The sequence below is a fragment of the Piliocolobus tephrosceles genome, chromosome 12 (genome assembly GCF_002776525.5).
Source record: "Piliocolobus tephrosceles isolate RC106 chromosome 12, ASM277652v3, whole genome shotgun sequence".
NCBI lineage: Eukaryota > Metazoa > Chordata > Mammalia > Primates > Cercopithecidae > Piliocolobus > Piliocolobus tephrosceles.
Genome location: NC_045445.1, coordinates 2,155,529 through 2,176,623, shown reverse-complemented (window position 1 = coordinate 2,176,623; position 21,095 = coordinate 2,155,529). Strand labels below are relative to the sequence as shown.

The 21,095-nt window shown below is 48.4% G+C and overlaps 1 protein-coding gene across 1 annotated transcript; it reads left to right on the top strand.

The window, feature by feature from the left end:
* The first annotated feature begins 907 nt into the window (after positions 1-907).
* Positions 908-20,570, top strand: GABRQ (gamma-aminobutyric acid type A receptor subunit theta). Its single transcript, XM_023202270.2, has 9 exons — positions 908-1,361; positions 3,367-3,455; positions 8,575-8,642; positions 9,978-10,198; positions 12,243-12,325; positions 12,721-12,858; positions 13,436-13,588; positions 14,539-14,795; positions 15,576-20,570. Exons 1-9 carry the CDS (start codon positions 1,213-1,215, stop codon positions 16,314-16,316), a joined length of 1,899 nt encoding a protein of 632 aa, XP_023058038.1. The 5' UTR covers positions 908-1,212; the 3' UTR covers positions 16,317-20,570.
* Positions 20,571-21,095: the final 525 nt, after the last annotated feature.

The following is a 21,095-nucleotide window of genomic DNA, read 5'->3' as shown; positions in this document are numbered from 1 at the left end:
GAGGTAGTGGAAAGAATAAGAGCCCTCTAGTCAAGATGCCAGGCTTCTCCATATGATGGAGTCAGAACGCAGGAACATGAGCATACCCTGGTCTCCAGTGCCTAACTCCCTTGAACACCCCCAAACACTGACCTTGGCCTTCTTTTCCCCTTCTGGTGTCAGCCCTGAACCATCATTCTGCATCCCCTAGCTGATGAGACACGACCACATCTCAGAGAGACCCCAGTTGGTGAGCCCTTCCAGTTCCCTGCGTCGTTTTCCTGAGTACACAAAGTTGGGGTGAAGAGCACTCTAGGAAATTTAAGTCTTAAGCAACTCTTGGGCTCCTGTAGCCCAATGTCCATTCTGATGGAGGAGCATTCCTACTGTGGCCGGAGCCCTGTAACAAAACCCATTAGGATCCCCCTTGACCTCACCCAGAGGCAAGGCACGCGGGGTTACTGGAGGCTCAAGGGTACGGAGTGACCAGTCGTTGGGTACTTCCTGATCCCCCAAATTGTCCAAGTCTTTCAGAATGCAGATTCAGCCATGGCAGTCAAATTACCATATTCCCTTCACCATAAAATACAACTCTCGCGCACAGGCTCTTTCTTCCAAGAAAAACACACATTTCACATTTTGCAGAGAAGAGAGAGGACCCAGTACCCCTTGAGGCGAATTCCCCGCCCAGCCCCCGAGGAGCCAGCCCTCCTCCCCCTCCCCCAGCCCGGCCCCGCCCTGTCTGTGTCTGGAGATGGCCGGGGTAAGACTGCAGAAGCCTGAAGGGGCGGGGGCCGGGAGGCGCGCAGGCTGCGGGCGGAGGCAGGAGCGCGCGCCTTTTTGTGCGGCTCCTAGCACCTGTCCGATTGGCTGGTCCTGCGCCGCCGTCGGAGTGGGCGGAGCCAGCAGCGAGCTGGGATCTGTGCCCAGTCGCAGCCAGGAGTGGCAGCAGACGGAGCGCACCTCGCAGCTGCCGGGCGCGCGCTGGGGCGAGCTGCGTCCGGCAGAGCTGCTGGGTGGTTGCTTTTCCCGGGCTCTCACCTCCGGTATCCGGGCCTACCCCCGCAACCCCTACTTCTCTTGCCCTCGCTGCTATCTCCTTAGAGGCGACTCTGGGGAAGGGCCAGCAATCCCACCTTCCCCGGCGCCAGTAGTGACCCACTCCCCACCCCACCTCTGTCCCTTTTCGAGGCCCCATCTCCCGCGTCTTTAGGCGCCCAGAACGCCCCAGCCATGGGCATCCGAGGCATGCTGCGAGCCGCAGTGATCCTGCTGCTCATCAGGACCTGGCTTGCGGAGGGCAACTACCCCAGTCCCATCCCGAAATTCCACTTCGAGTTCTCCTCCGCTGTGCCCGAAGTCGTCCTGAACCTCTTCAACTGGTAAGCGGGCACCGCCAGGCTAGGCACGGTGGGGACGGGAATGGAGACGGGCAGATGACCTCTGGCCTCTTGGACGGAGCGGGCTGGGGAGGACTTGGACCTGGGCTCGCTGAGCCCTGGCGTCCGGGCCCTGCCTATTGGCCCCTAGAAGGGGTGAGGTGGGAGTGGGGTGTTGAAATGGAGCCCTGTGCTTCCGCCCACCTGTTACTGCGGAGCTTGACTGAGCCCTGCGTGTGCCCAAACCGCAGCCCGAGGGGTGGGGGCGGGGGTTGCCCTCGTCCCAGGATCTGCCCATCCATCCCCAAGGATTTAAGGTTCCCGGCAGCTTTCCCCAGCTTTGGCACCTGTGGGATTGGGGAGGAGGGTACAGGATGATGGGCAATTCACAAAACATAGACAGGAGAGACACCTGTTTGAGTCTACATTTTAGTCCATTCCCTGAGGCGCGCGCGCGTGCATGCATGTGTTGAGGGGGTGAGGGACTCTTTCCGATGCGGCAGATAGAAATGATTAACTCAAACCCATCGGAGCCCAGACAGTGCGATCGTGTCTGAATAACCACGAACCGTGTGGTCTGGGATGGGTACGCTTTTGTACTTAGTCGTGTGAAAATATTTGAAGATTCCGGTTTTTTTCCCTTTTTGATTTCAAGTTTGTTTGGGTGTGCGAATATCTGAAGCCTTTACATGTAAATCACACAGAAATGTGTATTTGGGGTGGCCACAGATCCTGAGCTTTGGCACATGGGTAATGTGTGCTTGGAAGCAGGTGGGAATGCATTGCTTTAATTTGGGAATAATTCATGTACACATTTTGGAATGTTGCAAAATGAAATTTTTGATTAAAGATGATTAGGAGTAATCTGTAACAATGTTTAAATGGCAAGCCAGAAATTAACATGTATTCATAAAAGGCGGGGGGGGGGGGGGGGGGGTGTTAGTTTGGCAAGGTTCCAGCAAACAGCCCTGCAGTGCCCTCAACCCAACATACCATACTGCGCCAGTGAACATGCACACATGCGCGCGCGCACGCACACACACACACACACACACACACACACACACACACATTTGCAGGGGCTGACGTCAAAATTGCTGGGCAATGCGTCAAAGATTCGAAGAGTCACAGTGATGCCGGGGCCTGTTCTGATTCACAAGCCCTGTTGGGGAAGGAGCCCTGTTGAAGGTCTAGGTGAACTGGGTGAGCGTGTCAGAGATCTCAGGAAAGGTCAGCTCTCCGCAGAGCTGGGGTGGGTCCACTTACCTGTGCTCACCCAAGACACCTCCAGGGTGGAAGCACATGCTTAGCAAGACAGATACCTGCTCCCAGAATAGATGTCTTTCCGAGGAGAGCTCTGAGCCCCAAGAATCTGAAATGGTTTGGTTGGATGAGGGTCGTAAATCTCAGCTACACCATCAAGGCTCTCTCTGTGTGTCTTATGCCAAGTCTGGAAAACAGAGGTGTACAGAAACAAGGTTGACATAAAAGTGACTAAAAAATGCCCAGCCCTAGCCCAGGTAAGGGAAAATGTGACTTTGAGCTCATCTTACGAGGGCACTGGATGACTTTTCCTGGGGCAAGCAGGTGCCCCTGGAGGGAGGACCCCCACCAACCTAGAAAACAGCGCCCAGGCTGATTGCAAGATGGGGCTCTAGAGGGGGCATTTTTCTGAGGGCTTTCATCTGCCCACTCTTCTTCGTCTCCCCTTCTCCTACCGCCTCCTCTCTTCAACCCCTACAAGTCCTGCCTGGTGACAGGGATCCAGTCTCTGAGCCCCACCCTCTGGATTAAAGCTGGGAAGGTAGGGGGGGAAGAGGAGTGTGCGTCACCACTGCGCTTCTGGCTGACTCACCATGGGGAGGGAGGGGAGCAGGGAGAGAGAGTGTGTACACATATGACTGGACATGTCTGCCTATGTGCTGGAGAAGAGAAGGCCCTAGCAAGGCAACCACTGGCAAGTCGGCCCCAAGTCGACCAGCATTTACTTATGACTTCTCTGTTTCAGCAAAAATTGTGCAAATGAAGCTGTGGTTCAAAAGATTTTGGACAGGGTGCTGTCGAGATACGATGTCCGCCTGAGACCGAATTTTGGAGGTAAGCCATATCCAGACACAAGAGAACATGGGTTAGGTGTCCTAAAGCTGAGACACAGCAAGCCAGCCCTGCCCCGTAAGCTGACCAGTGGTACCCTGTGGGCTCTACACCTGTGCCTCTCCAGATCCCACCTTCCTGACTCTGCAGAGACCAGCAAGGAAGCACCCCCAGGCCTTCTGTACCCTGTAATATCTCTCACTTCTCTGCCTTCAGATACGTGAGGGCCTTCTACCTCCTCCACACTCCCCTTACAATGGTGTGGCTGGTAAAGAGCTAAGCACAGAAATGGGTGTACAGGATGCAGCGTGCTGTGTTTCTCAGGCTAGAGTTTTCTGCTCCAGCTCCTGGGAGGACACATATTCTTCTAGTTGAGCACATTCTTCACACCCTGGGCACTTGTCCCATTCAGCCAGTTCAAAACTGAGAGCATGGTCTTTTCTGTCTAGTGTACTTAACTCACCCAGGCACTGGACACTTCCACCTCAGCTCCCTCATTCCCAGTCTATTCAAGACACCACAGTCAGTGTGGTCTTTATAAACCCAGATGGATCACCTCAGGAACTTTTAATGGTTTTAGCTAACTACCAAATAAAATCCAAACTCCTCAGCCTACTACTCAGATCTCTGGTGCTGAGATTAAAAGTGACAAAGAAACTGACACACAACCCCCCAGGAAAATCATACATCAGTTCCTCCCCCATTTTTGTAAGTAGCCTCCCATTTAAAAAGGGCGACTAGCCTGGACCACACAACTTTAAGTGACAGGCAACCTACCCTGACCCCGCATAGCAAAGGCAGCATTCCGTAGCCCAGGGGACACCTAGAAAACCTAGATCAAGGACAAACAAAAGAAATGGTCCATTAAAAAGAGGTTAGTTACATTCCAGCTCAAAGGAAGCTCCCACTCTAAAGGGTTAATGAAAGCTAGTGATCTGCATTTATGCATATGAATAGAGGTCTTCCAAATACACTCTGTCTCCACCCTAAGAAAACACAGCTGAGAGGATTCGGCCCTTGGGTAGACCAGTTTGGCCTGGGGAGCGCCACCTTGAAAACCAAGGTGGTACCCCTGGGCCCTAAGCTTTGGAGGTGGGACCCTGAACTGGTGCTTCCCCTTTTGCTCTCTGGCTCCCTCCACAGTGTGAGAGCAGAAGGCACAGCCCAAGGGATTAAAGCTGAGAGCATACTGGGAAGCTAGGATAGAAAGGCCAGAAGGCAGGCTCTTTCACTGCAAAAACAGCAGCGTGTCTTCTGGGTGGGTCCCCAAGGGATAAAGGTCTGGCCATATGGGAATCCAGGTGTTAGAGTACAGGCAGCACCTCCTTGTTTGGCAACGACTTTGGGATCTTTTGGATTAGTTGCACCAAGAACCAATGGGTGACATGGGAATAGCTACTTCGTTTTTTTGTCTTGCCTTTCTCACGTTTCTCAGCAGAGGCTGACCAACAACCATTTGAGTACACCAACCACGTTCTCCCCACTGTTTCAGGGCCAGGTTGCCATCTCTGCAGGCATCCAGGGCCAGGGGGAGGGAGCGGGGGCAAGAATCAATCTCTGGGGAGGGTTACCCTAAGCCTTGTGGACGTGCACACCTGCAGCGTGTGAGAAAAACTGGATCCCTGGCTTGATTTAGCCAAACAGATGAAGGTAGGAGGGCAAGGACAACTCAGGACCTTCTAGCATTTAAACAGAAGGGGGCACCACAGGCTCTAGGTCTGAGGCTGTTGCATGGTGGGTGTGGGAGGAGAGACCAGTTGATGAGATAGCTGGGCCAAGGCAGTCAGCGTCTGGGGACTCCAGAACTCCCCCACTAGACACAGAGTCAAATTCCCCTGTGTCAGAGGTGGAGTAGAGTTGCAGGGCATACCTCCCTTCACTTCCGCACATACACCCCACATGCAGAGGCCTCACTTAACTGTGGTCCAGTTCAAACAGGAGCCTTATTCCTTCCTTGCATATGGAGGACAATGAGAAGAGGAGGAGGATGAAAAGGAGGAGGAGGATCCAGAGAAGATTAACAAAGCCAATTCCTTCTGGGCAAGAGAACTAGGACTCTGCATTGTGGCAAAAGGCCGCCCTTGAGGGCTTCACCTAGCTTAGCACCTGGCATGATTTAGGCACCCGATGGTGTGAAGGAATGAAGGAGATATTTTCATCATTCCTTCATTCATCTGCTAGGTAGGAAGAGGAGTTCAGGCAGCAGAGGTTCCAGGAGAAAGGGAGGTGATTACTCCCACCACTTTTCCTGCCTTCCTGAGCGGGCAGGGTGGGGCAGTGAGCTACTGGGGCCACCATCCTAGACATGGTATTTGGGCTCCTTATCAGGACGTTTCTCATCCCCCCGCCCCCACCCCCACCTCTTTATCCGTTTAGGGATATGACATTTCTCATGCCCCCCACCCCCATTATCCACTTAAGGATATGGGATTCCTCATCTAAATTCTCATCCTGACCACTACTAGCACAAAAGGTTCCCCTTTAAGGGGATAACTTAGAAGAATGTCCCCTTCCTCTGAGCTGCATCCCTGTGCTAGGACTCATGGCTTGGTGAGGGAATGTGAACTGCATTTCAGCTCCCGCTTTCCTTTCAACTAGGAGTCCTAGTTGAACTAGGTTTCTGGCCTAGCCCTTCGGGGTCACCAGCATTCCACCATAAGGAAAGGAGTTGCCTGAATCATGCGGAATGGTCTAGAGAAGTCTAACACTGAGGTGTAGCTGGCTGCCTGGCCCCTCTGGAGCTTGTTGCCTGCTTAACACAGCTTCCCTTCTCTAAAGGCATGTGGGGAGCCCAAAAGGCAGTCATCAAGAACTGTGTTTCTCGGAACTCCTGTCACCACATAACACTTTTCCGGGGCTTGTTCACAACAGGCCTGGATGCTGGAGTCTGGGCTGTACCCTAACACAGAGGCTCATTTATTTCACGGCTGCCATTCAGATGCTTATTCCCAATAGAGCTTTCCTTTGTGAAGCTTTGGGTTTGGAATAACACATTTCTCTCTTTGCAGCTCAGCTTCTGGGCAATCAGCCTGCAGTAAAACCAGCAGGCTGAATTGCAAGCATCATGCATGTTTCCCTAGCAGCAGTGTGATGTAATACATGGAGACTTAAGGGCTTTGCTGTGGGACTGGCTGTAGAAAGCTTTGAGCTGAGGAGCGAACCCTAAAAATGCATTTGCCCACAGTGCCTTACAGTTTACTACATATTTTCACATCCATGAATGCATGTGAGTCCTGCAAGTGGACAGGGCTAACACCTGGGTGTGAAAAAAGCTAGGAGGCAGAAGTACACTAACACAAACATTCACACACTGTCACACTCACACATTAACACACACAATTACCCTCTCCTGTGCACTCACCCGTTCACATGAACACGCTCACAAATTCATTCTCACACATAGACACACCCACGGAGCATGATCACACGTTCACTTTTACTCACATATTAGCATGCTTACATACACCAAACACACTCACAAGCCCACATACACACATGATCCTATGCACGCATTCACTCAAACTCAGACATGCTCACAAACCCATGGAAATTTATTCACATTAACACACTTACATGCACACACATTCACTCACACAAACATGCTCACACATCCAAACACCTTCACGAATTTATTCACACACTTTAACATGCTCACACACACACACTCACACATTTACTACACACATGTTATATACAATACCACACTCAAGTTCACTCACACGTTAACACATACGCACAAACACGCCGCCACATCTACATACACATATGAATATACTCACATTCACCCACACACAAATATGCCCACACACAAACACACTCACAAATTCGCTCAAAAACACGACACATGTAAACATCCTCACACGCAAACACATGCTCACACATACACACATCAACATAATCACACCTTCATTCATGCAAGAGCGTGCTCACATACATGAAAGCACTTGCATATTCACTCCCACACATGAATGTGTTCACAATATACTCACAGATTCACTCACCTGAAAATACGCACATCTGTATTGATAGGTGCATGGACATGAACATGCTTACACACACACACTCTTGCATTCACCCACACATGAGCATTCTCACATACACGAACATGCTAATATAGTCTTCCATATACGTGACTACGCCAGTACAGGTGGACACATCACTCAATACACATTCTCATGTACACTTATGTCAACACAACTAGTTCACAAACATGAACATGTGCATGCGTTCACTCACACGTGGACATTCAAATACACAAACACGTGAACAGGCTCACATATCCTAATACATGCACACTCTCACACATTCACTCACACTTCCACACAAACACATACTTATGGACATGCTCATAGGTTCAGTCCCACAAAACCACCCTCACATATTCACACACAGACATCCTCACATAAACTCATATGGATATGTTCACACATTCACACACACAGACAAGCTCACAGACATGCATGGTCATACCCTCACTTGCACATGAACACAATCATACACTCCCACATGACAACACACCTACACATATTCACATGCTCACAGATTTACTTCCACACAACACACTCAAGAGCGCAAACATGCTCACACATTCACTTACACACAAACATGCTTACACACACGGGCACATTCACCTGCACGTGAACACACAGATTCACTCACATGCACGAACACGCTCACATACACTCATATACACAGCTCACACAATCACTTACAGACACACATGTACTCCCACAAACACGCTCACACATTCACTCACACACACAAACGTGTGCACACACAACCATGAATCTTGGCTCCTGCTTTGGGGCTCATTGCTTTTCAGTTTGTATCGGGAAAACGTTTCGAAGGAGTGCTTCATCCCCTTACGTTCTCTTTCTTTTGCCCTGACCCCTTCCTTTGCACATATCGTGGGCCAGGCCTCGCTCTAACCATGAGATCAGCACTATCACTATCCCCATGTTACCCATGAGGAGACTAAGACTCAGCGGGGTTAGGCGACTTACTCAGGATCACACAACTAACAAGTGTCAAAGAGGGTTCAAACCCAGGCAGTCTGGCTCCCAAGTTTATGCTCTTAACCATTATTCTACCTTTCATGTAATTGCGTCTTTCTGTCTTCTAGGTGCCCCCGTGCCTGTGAGAATATCTATTTATGTCACCAGCATTGAACAGATCTCAGAAATGAATATGGTAAGTGTGTTAGTTCCAGCCATGGGGTTGGGAACAGAGGACATGGAACAAGGAGCAGGCTCATAATCCAAGTCCAGTTGTTCTGACCTGTGACAGAACTCACATAAAGGAACAAGGTTGGTTTGGGACACTGCAGCCACTCAGAATAAAAACTACATTAATTCAACCCCTCCACAACACCACATCCAGAAACTCGGTTCCAGATGGATTATAGACTTAAAAGTGAAAGGCTTATGAAGCTTTTAAGATAGTGTAGAACACTGGCTTTGTGTCTTGTAGTAGGATTTCTTTGAAAAGACACAGAAAACACAGACCACACAAAATAAATCTAGTAACTTCAACTATATTGAAATTCTGTGTAACCAAATTTATGGAACTCCTGTTTCACAAAACAAACAAAACCATTATGACAAGTGTGAAAGGATCAAGCACAGTGGACTGATATTCAAAATATGCATCATTTTGTGAATTCATGAGAATATTTTTAAACCAATAGAAAAATTATCAGAAAATGTGAACAAGAATATCACTTTTGTGAAGAAAATTAAACAGCAGGTAAATATATGAAACATATGAAAAGATGCTTAGCCTTGTTAGTCATGCAAAATAAAACCACAGTGAGAACCCACTACATACCAGATCAGCAATAGTCAAAAGTTAGACAATACCAATGTTGGTGAAGCAGAAGCATTGGGAACCCTCTGCAGCTTTTTGGCTCTTGGCTCTCCGCAGGGATATAAAGTGGAACTTCTACTTCATCATTTTTATTTCATCACGCTTTTGGTATGCATGTTCACATGATAATCTGCGTGGTACATTCATATATTATCCAGAAAAGCAAGTGAACAAATTGTAATTACACATGTCCACCTGAGTGAATCTCACAAAGATAATGTTGAGTGAAAGAAGCAAATTTTGAATACATACAGTATTATTTCATTCAGATAAAATTTTAAAAACAGGTCCAACTAAGCAGTATGTTTTCCAGCAATACGTAGACAATAAAACTCTTAACACAAAGCAAGGGAATTATCATAAAATCTAGGATAACGGTTGCTGCTGGGGATGTGAGGGAAATATATTCTGGAAGAGATACATTGGGGTTTGAAAGTTATTGGTAATATTCTGTTTCTTAACCTGGATTTTAATTACACAAGATACATTTTATTCTTTCTTTAAACATCTGTATGTTTCACGCACTTGTATATAGTTATGATATACTTCATACACTTGCATACACACGTGCATGCACACATACACACATACCCTACACACACCAAGGACGGAGCGCTGGACAACCAAACTTACAACTGGGGTTTACATTTATCTTCCCAGGACTACACGATCACGATGTTTTTTCATCAGACTTGGAAAGATTCACGCTTAGCATACTATGAGACCACCATGAACTTGACCCTGGACTATCGGATGCATGAGAAGTTGTGGGTCCCTGACTGCTACTTTCTGAATAGCAAGGATGCGTTCGTGCATGATGTGACTGTGGAAAATCGCGTGTTTCAGCTTCACCCAGATGGAACGGTGCGGTATGGCATCCGGTGAGTCCCCTAGGTGTCTGGGGATGTCCCAGCAGACTTCCTTCTTCCTACTGTATATTCTACAGACACACTCTAAGGGACACACAAAGGCACCCACTGCTTTCTAAACCTGTCTTGAACTTCCCCCTTCACTTGTTCTACCTAGTAGCCAAAGTGGAAATTTCACAGTTTCCCACAGACACCCTTAGCTGTTCTGTCCCCACACCTTGGTTTCTGCTGTTCCTTCTGTCTGGATTGGTCAGTCCTTTCCCCCTTTCCATGAATTGAAACCTTGCCCACCCTGAAATCCCTAACTCAAATGCCCCCTTGGTCAAGAAGTCCTCCTTGATTCCCTCAACTGAAAGACCTCTCCCGCCACCTTAGTGTTGCATGCATTCTGTTCTTCATCTTTGTCTTTTCTCTCCCACGCAGTGAGGGAGGGAGAAGATGAATGCTGAAGTCCATGCAGTGAATGAGGGGGCCTGCTTTCTGCCATCAGTCATATTTGCATCATGCAGGGCCCCCAGGAGTGCGGAGGGGCAGGGTGTGTGTGGCATGGGTCTCTGGTCTATGGCTCTCCACACACACAGAACAATTGCAAGCTGAAACTCCTCACTAGTCTAGTTATAGCACAGGAGACAGTCACCAGGGTTCTCACAGTGGCATCTCTTACAAACTGTCTGCAAACACATATGCAAGAGATCAGTTTAGCTCAGAAAATGTGTCTGAGAAGTAGCTACCAGGGTTCGGCTCTTACGGTTTTTACAGATCTAATCTGGGTTTCTCTTTCTCTGTGGAGCTCTTGCTCCATTCTTTTCTTTTTCCATCCACTTTCCCACAGACCCAGGCTCTGGAATCAGAAAATAACAAGACTCACAGGGAACAGGTCACTGGTCACACTTGTTCTACTTAAAGGGAGAATGAGCTGAATAATGCTACATGGAGGATTCGTAGAAGGGAGAAAAACACACATGCACTCACACGTGCACGCATACACCATATCCAGGGTACAAAATGGAAATTATTTCAAGGAAGCAATTGAAAGGGACTCAGCTGGGGTTAGCAGATGAGAAGGGCAGAATAAGGGATGGGGCAGAACCTCCCAGCTGAGGCTGTAGAGAGCTTGTGTTTTATCTTCTCTCCCACTGGACACTTCTCCCACTTTCTCAGAACCTCTGAGACCCCCTCAGGTTCTTCTTCTTCTTCTTCTTTTGAGATGGAGTCTTGCTCTGTTGCCCAGGCTGGAGTGCAGTGGCACAATGTCGGCTCACTGCAACATCCGCCTCCTGGGTTCAAGCAATTCTCTTGCTTCAGCCTCCCCAGTAGCTGAGAATACAGGCGCCCGCCACCACACCCGGCTAATTTTTTATATTTTTAGTAGAGACGGGGCTTCACTGTGTTAGCCAGGATGGTCTCCATCTCCTGACCTCATCTGCCTGCCTTGGCCTCCCAAAGTGCTGGGATTACAGGCGTGAGCCACTGCGCTTGGCCAGATTCTTCTTATGGATGCTCCCACCACGTTGCAACTTAAAGCTCCTGCCCACTTCATGTACTGTCAACAGATATGTTTATCCCTTCTGTCCATTTCACACCCGCTGACATTTTGCTAGTCCCCAATACCCACATAGGCCTGCACCTCTGGCTTGTGTACAGATGTGGCCAGAGGCAGGCCTGGATTGAGGCTCCCAAATGTACATGCACACTTGAGACCAGCACTTCACATTGCATCCGGAGTCTCAGCTGATTTGGTGTAGCACAGTTTTCTCTTGCTAGCCTCACTCCTCCTGTAGGAAGCACCCCTTTCCGTCTCTGCATTCAGTTTCCTCCAGGGCCCTTCCCATCTGACACCCTGCAGTTTTCTGATGTGCCAGCCATACATGTGTTCTCTATTTATGTGCTGCCAGGTTTCTTGGTTACTTTGTCACATACAAATTTCCTCTCTCCTTTCTACACATGGGTCAGTCCTCGGGGTAACTCTTCCCTCCCCACCCCTGCAGTTTCCTCAGCAATGGTTGTTTGCCTAGGCTTGACTCACTTTCTCCTTCCTTTTTGTTTTCCTTTGCAGACTCACCACTACAGCGGCCTGTTCCCTGGATCTGCATAAATTCCCTATGGACAAGCAGGCCTGCAACCTGGTGGTGGAGAGCTGTACGTATGTCTCCTATGGCCCCCTCTTCCCTACTTGGGGCTGTGGTGATCAGGGAAGCAGAGGTTAAATTGACAGTAAAAGGAACAGTGTATCTCCTGTGCTCCCTCCCTCCCTCCATTCTCTCTCCCAAAATAAAGATGATAGAGGATAGATAGATGATAGAAATGAGAGAGAAGGATGGTAGAGAGATAGACTGGTGATAGATGATTTATTGATGTGTAGATGTATAAATATGGCACCTGGTACTAGGTGGTCTTTAGAGCATAAACGGTCCTCTGGGAAAATGTCACCTTCCTGTTGGGAAAGTGTGCAAGTTAGTGGGTAGGAGCTTGTAGCGTGTCTTTTTTCTTTCTTTCTAAGAATCTGAGACTACCTCTGTTTCTCTCCTTCCCAGATGGCTACACAGTTGAAGACATCATACTATTCTGGGATGACAATGGGAACGCCATCCACATGACTGAGGAGCTGCATATCCCTCAGTTCACTTTCCTGGGGAGGACGATTACTAGCAAGGAGGTGTATTTCTACACAGGTGGGTCTGACCCATTCCTTCTCTCCTGTCTCAGGTCTCCCTTGCACCTCCACAAACTCCTAGTGGCCTCTGATTTTGGCTCCTATTCTCTGATGCCTCCTTTTCCATTTCCGACTAGTTCCAGGGCCTCTTAATAAAGCCCCAGTGGCTCAGCCACTGCCAATGAGGAATGGCTGTGGAAGCACTTAGCCAGGCTCACAACACTCTGCAGGTGTAAAAGATTCATGCTCCTCTCAGGGCCGGCCTTTCACCCTCCATCTGTTTGCACCTTAGGAACACCTCTTGCCTCACCCATTCCAAAACTTCACCTAACATGGAGCAAGTGAGAAAGGAAGGTGGAGAGAGCAGACTTGCTATACTCATGCACCTACTGAGATATGCCATTGTCACTGACCTGCTGGTGCAACAAACAGAACCAGATCCGCAGTCTGCCCAAGCTGGATGCCTCTGGATGGAGTATTACAAGCTGAACTGCCCATTGCGCTCCCCTCCTCCCCTCCTTCTCCATCCTGTACCTCTCCACCCTGCAAATGCCCCTCAGCCCTGCCACCCTAATTCCAGCGTGTCTCCTTGCCAGGTTCCTACATACGCCTGATACTGAAGTTCCAGGTTCAGAGGGAAGTTAACAGCTACCTTGTGCAAGTCTACTGGCCTACTGTCCTCACCACTATTACCTCTTGGATATCATTTTGGATGAACTATGATTCCTCTGCAGCCAGGGTGACAATTGGTAGGTTCTGTCTCTGTCCCTGGATGGAATTTGGGTCATTTGGCTCAGAAAAAAAGTTGAGAGTAAGGAAGAACTACCTGGAACAGTGTGTGACTACACAGGCAAGGAAATAAGGATTTTTCCAATAGACATTTGTACCTACGTACAGGTGCACAGCCAGTCCCCAATAGAGAGACCAACATTAGAGACAGATGTGAAAAACAAAAATCAAGGTTGGAATCTTGGCCTGTTGAGCCCCAAGTACCAGAATTCATTATTTCTTGAATCCATAAGTAAATGGACAAGTCATAAGTTTAGACCATAGGGGCCATTAAAAGCGGGCTAAATCACAGGGTGTCTGAAAGAGGAGCTGAGGAGATGAGGAGAGCAGCAGAAAGACAGCCTGGTCAGGACTAGGAAGACCTTGTACTTTATGTCTAAGCATGGGGAGCCATGAAAAATTTTTGAGCAGTACCAAGAAGAGACCTAAGAGATCAACTCCCTGGTTTGTCTGGCCCCACCCAGCAGAATGTCAGTGTGTCCCAGATCCAGGTCTGGTTTCTCCTTCACCATCTGGGGGGCAGACTCCTCAACCTCCCTCTTTAGGAGTACATTCTGGACTAAAGCTTTATATTTGTGTGATGATAGTTTAGGGCTCAGAAAACCTTCCCGATAACTAAAGAAAGGCAAAAGGGAAAGGAGCCATCACAGGACAAGGTGGGGCTGAAGATATCAATTGCTATGAAGCCATGGCTGGAGGTTTGAGACTTGACCCTAAGAGCAATAGGAAGTCATTGAACCATTGAAGCATAGGCTGAGTTTAAAGATGGGGGAAAAGGAATAAAGAGAGAGCTGAAGGCCTTTGCTGTGGGCCCTCCTCATCCCAAATACGATGTTTGGCTGTGGGCCCAATAGGTTGCCGAGAATGTTAGCCATCAGAGGAGACTAAGCCTGTATTGTGTTGCTTACAGGCCTAACTTCAATGCTCATCCTGACCACCATCGACTCACATCTGCGGGATAAGCTCCCCAACATTTCCTGTATCAAGGCCATTGATATCTATATCCTCGTGTGCTTGTTCTTTGTGTTCCTGTCCTTGCTGGAGTATGTCTACATCAACTATCTTTTCTACAGTCGAGGACCTCGGCGCCAGCCTAGGCGACACAGGAGACCCCGAAGAGTCATTGCCCGCTACCGCTACCAGCAAGTGGTGGTGGGAAACGTGCAGGTTTGACTTTTTGACTGACAATCAGCTTTCCCTGAGCACCTCTTGAGCCCAGGCTTAGCACTTTTGACCCTTTTGCATTTCTTAGCTTTTTAAATATGCACACACACACATGCGCGCACATGCAAAACACACACACGCACACACACAGCACACACACAACATATAACAAAGAAGTAGTACTATTTCCCATCACTCCTTTATAGATGATCATTGTCCAAGGTCACAAGGCAAGTAAGTGGCAGAGCTAAATTTCTCCAGACCTTTGGACTGAATTTGGTCCACTTTGCATGCTTCCAGAGCAGGCAATGAAGCTGGAAGGGAAGACGGGCACAGGGAGGCTGAAAGGAAGACAGTCACCGGAGAGGCTGGCCTACCTACCCCTCCTTCCTTGGCACTTCAGACTCCCAAGGCAATGCTGAGGCTTTTGCTGTGGGCAGTGTGTTAATGCCCAGCTACCTCCCTCCTTCGCAGAAAGCCCGGTCCTGCCTACCTGAGCAGGCATCCACCCACCACACAGCACTCCTGAGGGAGCAGCTGCCCCCAGCAAGACACTGGCTTGGCAGCCTCCATAGCCATCCCTTGCATGCTAACAGCCAACTGGTCCTGTTCCTCACCCCTTGAACACCAGAGACCCCAAGAGGAGCTGGCTCTATCTGTCAAAGAGATCAGCAGTAACATTGCAAGTGCTGATGAGGGAAGTCCCTTCCCTCCTCCCTCCCCCCAGTGCATATCCATCTAGGCGATATGAAACTGATGAGCCTATCCATTATCTCCTCAAAGGATGGCCTGATTAACGTGGAAGACGGAGTCAGCTCTCTCCCCATCACCCCAGCGCAGGCCCCCCTGGCAAGCCCGGAAAGCCTCGTTTCTTTGACGTCCACCTCCGAGCAGGCCCAGCTGGCCACCTCGGAAAGCCTCAGCCCACTCACTTCTCTCTCAGGCCAGGCCCCCCTGGCCACTGGAGAAAGCCTGAGCGATCTCCCCTCCACCTCAGAGCAGGCCCGGCACAGCTATGGTGTTCGCTTTAATGGTTTCCAGGCTGATGACAGTATTATTCCTACCGAAATCCGCAACCGTGCCGAAGCCCATGGCCGTGGTGTTACCCATGACCACGAAGATTCCGATGAGAGCTTGAGCTCAGATGTGCACCATGATCATGGCCCCAGTGGGAAGCCCATGCTTCACGATGGCAAGAAGGGTGTGCAAGAAGCAGGCTGGGACCTTGATGACAACAGTGTCAAGAGCGGCTGCCTTGCCGTTGAGGAGCAACTCAAGTGTAATACTAACAGTACCTGGGTCCTTAATGAGGATGAACTGGTGGCCCATGGCCATGAAAAGGACAATAGTTCAGAGTCTGAGGATAGTTGCCCCCCAAGCCCTGGGTGCTCCTTCACTGAAGGGTTCTCCTTTGATCTCTTTAACCCTGACTACGTCCCTAAGGTTGACAAGTGGTCCCGGTTCCTCTTCCCTCTGGCCTTTGGGTTATTCAACATTGTTTACTGGGTATACCATATGTATTAGTCCCCCAGTGCTCCAGAAGGGCAGGAGCACTGTGCTGTGCTCATTTCACAGTTTCTTTTGGGTTTTTCCCTCTTTCCTTTGTTCCTGTTATTTTGTGGTTATTTGGGCAATCCAGTGAGTTCATACTTCTCTTTATAAACATGAGGTGGGGAGTAATTGGAAAGAACATGTTCTAGCTGGAAGGGAAGGGATTGAGTAGGAGTTGGAGATAAACAGCACATGGATTTCCTTTCCAGCTAGAAGACTCTCACCTTTTCAAAGACTTGTAACAAGGAATAAGCATAGAAAAGCCCCTGGAAATGTTTAGAGGACAGAGAAGAGCCAGGTTGGGGGATGGGGCAAGGATCTGGGCCTTGCCCACAAACGTTTCTGGGGGCTTTTCTGTCCCCACTGAGGTGTCATTTCTTTTTCATTACGTTTTTTCTTCTTTTTTTGTTTCCTCCTAGGGATTATGGATCTTGCTCACCCTCTGCTTAGGGCTTTATAGAAGAAAGTCAAGCTGGGTTGGGCTGGGGTTCACAGCTAAAGGGCTAACCATGGCTTGGAAGTTCAGGGGACTGCCTGTAGGAAACTTAGGGAGCATTTGTAAGTGCCTTTCCCCCACTGTATTTGCTGCATTTGAGTGTGGTGTTTAGATGGAAAGGTGGGAGGGGACTGTGGGTGGGTGGGGCTGCAGAGTGAGACATCAGGATGAGAGAGCACATACCCAGCTTGTGGGGTTGGCAGAGGGTGGGGGATGATGTCAGGTTGGAAATTACACAGTTGAACTGGCCTCTTCGGAGGGATTGGAACTTGTCTTGCCTATATTTCTGCTTCAGAATGCTTGACAATAGAGATTCAATACATCTGTCTAAGTGAGGAGTTAGCTTTCTGTCAGTTGCTGAGTTGATCACCAGTTACAGCACTTGGTGAATAAACACTAAGGTTAGGATAATTCACACTTGCTTTTACCATCTGATCTAGACTAGCAGATGAATATCTATTGTAAATCTATATACTAATCCTTTCTATTTGTCTAGTGCATAGTGAGTGTCAACAAGCTCCCTGACCCATTACATCACTGAAGCCTCATAGGAGCCCCGTAAGCCAGGGAAGGCAAAGCACATTGTCCCCAGTGTTCCAGGGAAAATGAATGGAGCTTATGCCGCATGCTTAAGGATGTGCACCAGTGAGTGGTACATCCACCCCACTTGCTCTTTCTTGTCTTTTTTCTCCTGACTCTCTCAACTGAGAAATTCCCTTTTCTTCCCTCCCCAAAGAGGGTGCTCCAGAGAGCCCCCATCACATCCTACAGCACCTGGGGCATCTCTGCAGGAATAGGCTGGTGACAAGACAATGAGCGTGATGTGAGCAGGTGGAGAACACACTCTCTGCCCACTGAGCAGGGCCCCTATCGGAAGTAGGACTGGCCAGCATTCCAACTTGCCAAGCAGCTCCACCTCACTGATGGAGGTTGTGAGGGAGTGAACTTCGCTGAGCACTCAACATATGCTGCCTCTTCCTCCCTATGCAGTCTCTCCCTCAGTCCCTTACCCCTCTACCCACTCACCGTTTTAACTGTGCTTCTGTGTTTGTGTTTCTGTATATACCTGGGTGTATGCATATGCATCAGGGTGGGTGTGTGTACATATACAACCATTTGAGAAGCTGTACAATGCTGTGTCTAGTGGTGTAAATCTACATTGGTGTGTATAGAATTGTATCTACAACATGTGGATGCATGCCTGTGTGTGCACATCCCTGTAAAAGTGTGGCTTATGTATGTGTGTGTGCTTGTGTACACTGGGTCTATGCTGAGTGCATGTATATAAGGGCATGTCTGCATATCTATGTTTATCTGATTTGGATGGGTGTGAAAGGAAATACCCCTGAAAGCATATGTATTCCCTGTTGGTGACCCTTCTAGAATCACTAGAATTCCCTTGGCCTGCTCCCATATGGTGGAGGGGCCCTATTTGGCCGGGCTGCTTAACTGACTGTTTCTTTCCAACTTCCTGTTCCAGGGAGCAGCATCTCCCGGTTCCCTTCCACTCTTTGCCCTGTCCCTCCATCCATCTGTGCTGTCTCCTAGATAGAAGACTGAGGAAGTGAATGTAGTCCTAAGAAGTGGTGAGCTAATGCCTTGAGGTAGGATGTGGTCAATCCATGGAAGAAGCTGCAAGTACCGAGCATTTCACTTTGTCCTAGAAGAACATGTTTAGGGGTAACAGGCTGGGGAGTGAGGCTGAAAGAGGCATTGAGAATAGACACTTGCACATTCACAGACACATACACACACACAAATCTTGTATGACAGTAGAAAACAAGAAAGTTACCACTGGAAGAGCTAAAATTGCCTCTTTATTTTTGGATACCCCATATAGAGAATCAGGTTGAGGGGAGAGCAGTGACCCCATGTCTGAAGCTCCCAACGTGGCTGTTGACAAGCTGGCTTCCTGGAGCCTAAGCCTTGGTTGGTTGACGTGGATTTGGGTCTCCAGGACCCTGGAGATGCTTTCATCCTTGTGGCGGCAAGCAGTTCATTTGGGATAAAGTCATAAAGGGAGATTGGAGCAGTGGGATGAAAAGGAGGGTTTTAAGATTTGTCTGGAAGCAATGCACATGAAGGCTGCACAGCACAGAGGAAGGGCAGCGAGGCCAGTTGTAAATATCTGTATCTTAGATCCGTAGAGCTAGATATAATATTATACCTTAAAAAGAATATCTTGCCCTAACGTGCTGCAATGAGAGCAGTTGAACTCTACTGCGACTCTTACTCTGTAGGTTAAGTGTCAAAAATGAGGTGGAGATTTGGCAGTGACACCCTTTCAGGAACATGAACTTTCTGAGTTTGCTATGGATTTGGTCATTTTAGCCTGCACATTGCCAGATCTCCCCTTGTTGAGTCTTGTATGTGGTCTGTCTGCGTCATTTGAGTCCTCAGCTGTCCCCACCCCCTTCCCAGCCCCACCCCAGCCTGCAGTCACCCACCCCCCCATCCAGCTGGCTGCCTCCATCCCCTCCCTCTCGTCACCTCACACCAAGTAACTCTGGAAATGCAGAATGCTTGGTAGGTTGGAGCTTGGGCAGCATCTGGGATGCAGCAACCCCTATTTTACTCTTCTACCCACCTTCCATTTCTTCTCATCGACTCCCCGCCCCCGAGGATCCCTTCTTTGCCACTATCATGGGAAGAATACCCCTGTCTGTCTTTCTGAAGTATCATTTTGTTGTGGGGATGTGTGACACATTTCCTACCAAATTCTTGCCAGTCCCATCTGCCACTGTTGGGTGCCTTTGCACAGGTCATGGATGATCTGGTGGGTCTTAATAGAGCTTGTCAAATGTATTCTTAAAATTCATGTCATCTTGTTAATAGCAGGGCTGCAAAGTCTTTGCATATCTAGAGCTGAGCTTTGCTGAGACTATGGCCATTCCTAATGAGGTTTCCTCATTCCATATATATAATTGCTAACCCTTAAAGCTATTAACTAATGAATGCATTTATTAAACTATCCACTCGCATGGTACCCTGCTGTGGTGATGAGCAGTAACTTTCTAGCAATTCCATAGCCCAACATCAAAGGAAATCGTGACTCGTCCTACTAAAAGTGTAGTGTGTTTGTGTTTGTTGTGTAGTGTCCTGTGATCAATATAAAAATCTATATTATCAGTGTTGGGTTTTCAGGGGAGGGAGGGGAGGGTGTTAAAGTTTCTCTGTGATAAACTTAAATTATGAAGTAGCCCAGTTGTTCAGGGTCACTTCTACTGACTCAATTTGTGTGAGACTTTGCATTCACTATCTTGCCGGACGGACTGCATGCCCAGGGTCAGTAATCATCAGCAGAGCTAAAGGTTCCCGAATTTAGCACAACTGGCTATGGTGCCTGACATAGGGCAGTACTGGGGGATTCTTCAGAGGTCAGCCAAGTCGGTAACATTCTGTGAAGCAGATTAAATAGAGTAAAATCAAACACATGCAGGTCTTCAGAAGTGATGCTGGGCCCAGGCAGTGAAAACCAAGAAAAGAGGAGAAGGACCAAGACCTGGGTGTCCTGGATGACCTGACCCAAAAAGGGGCACAAAGCAGCAGAGCTTCACGAGGTGACTAGGTGGCTTCTTTGTCCTCATTAAATGTACATCTTTGCATGAAAAAGACCTTGACTGGTCCGGACTTTAACAAAGTAAAATATGAAGAAACATAAAATTATGCTTCTGAAAAATGTACTGAAATAAAATTTTGTAAATAGCTGAAAGAGAAAAATAAATATAATAGCAAGTACTCTACCAGGTCATTGTGTTTCTTCTCTGTTGGATTAGAAGATATTGCACAGGACAGCTGTCTGGGCCCAGGAAACCTCTGGCTTCCATCACTCACTTCCCATGGCCTTCCCACAGCTTTGCACATCGACCTCCTCATACCCCGGGACAGTGGAAACCACAGTTTTCAAGCTGAGGGGAATTAGCAACAGCACAGTTTAAATTAGTTTTGATTTTTGCAGAAGGCATTCTTAATCTTTTAAAACAAAACTTTTAAAACAGAAAAAGCCACTGTGGTGCCAAAATACAAAGTGGAAGTTTAGTTCAATTTTACAGGGGGAGAGCCCCGACTTGAGCCCACAAGTCAAGGCTGCATTGAGCCATAATCGCGCCACTGCACTCCAGCCTGGGAAATAGAGCAAGACTGTCTCAAAACAAAACAAAAGCGTTGGGGGAAAGAACCTAAAAGAAGTGATATCTTCCAAGGTAGTGTTCTCAAAGAGAAACAAAAGGGAGTAGAACTACGCCAGCTTCTTGGGA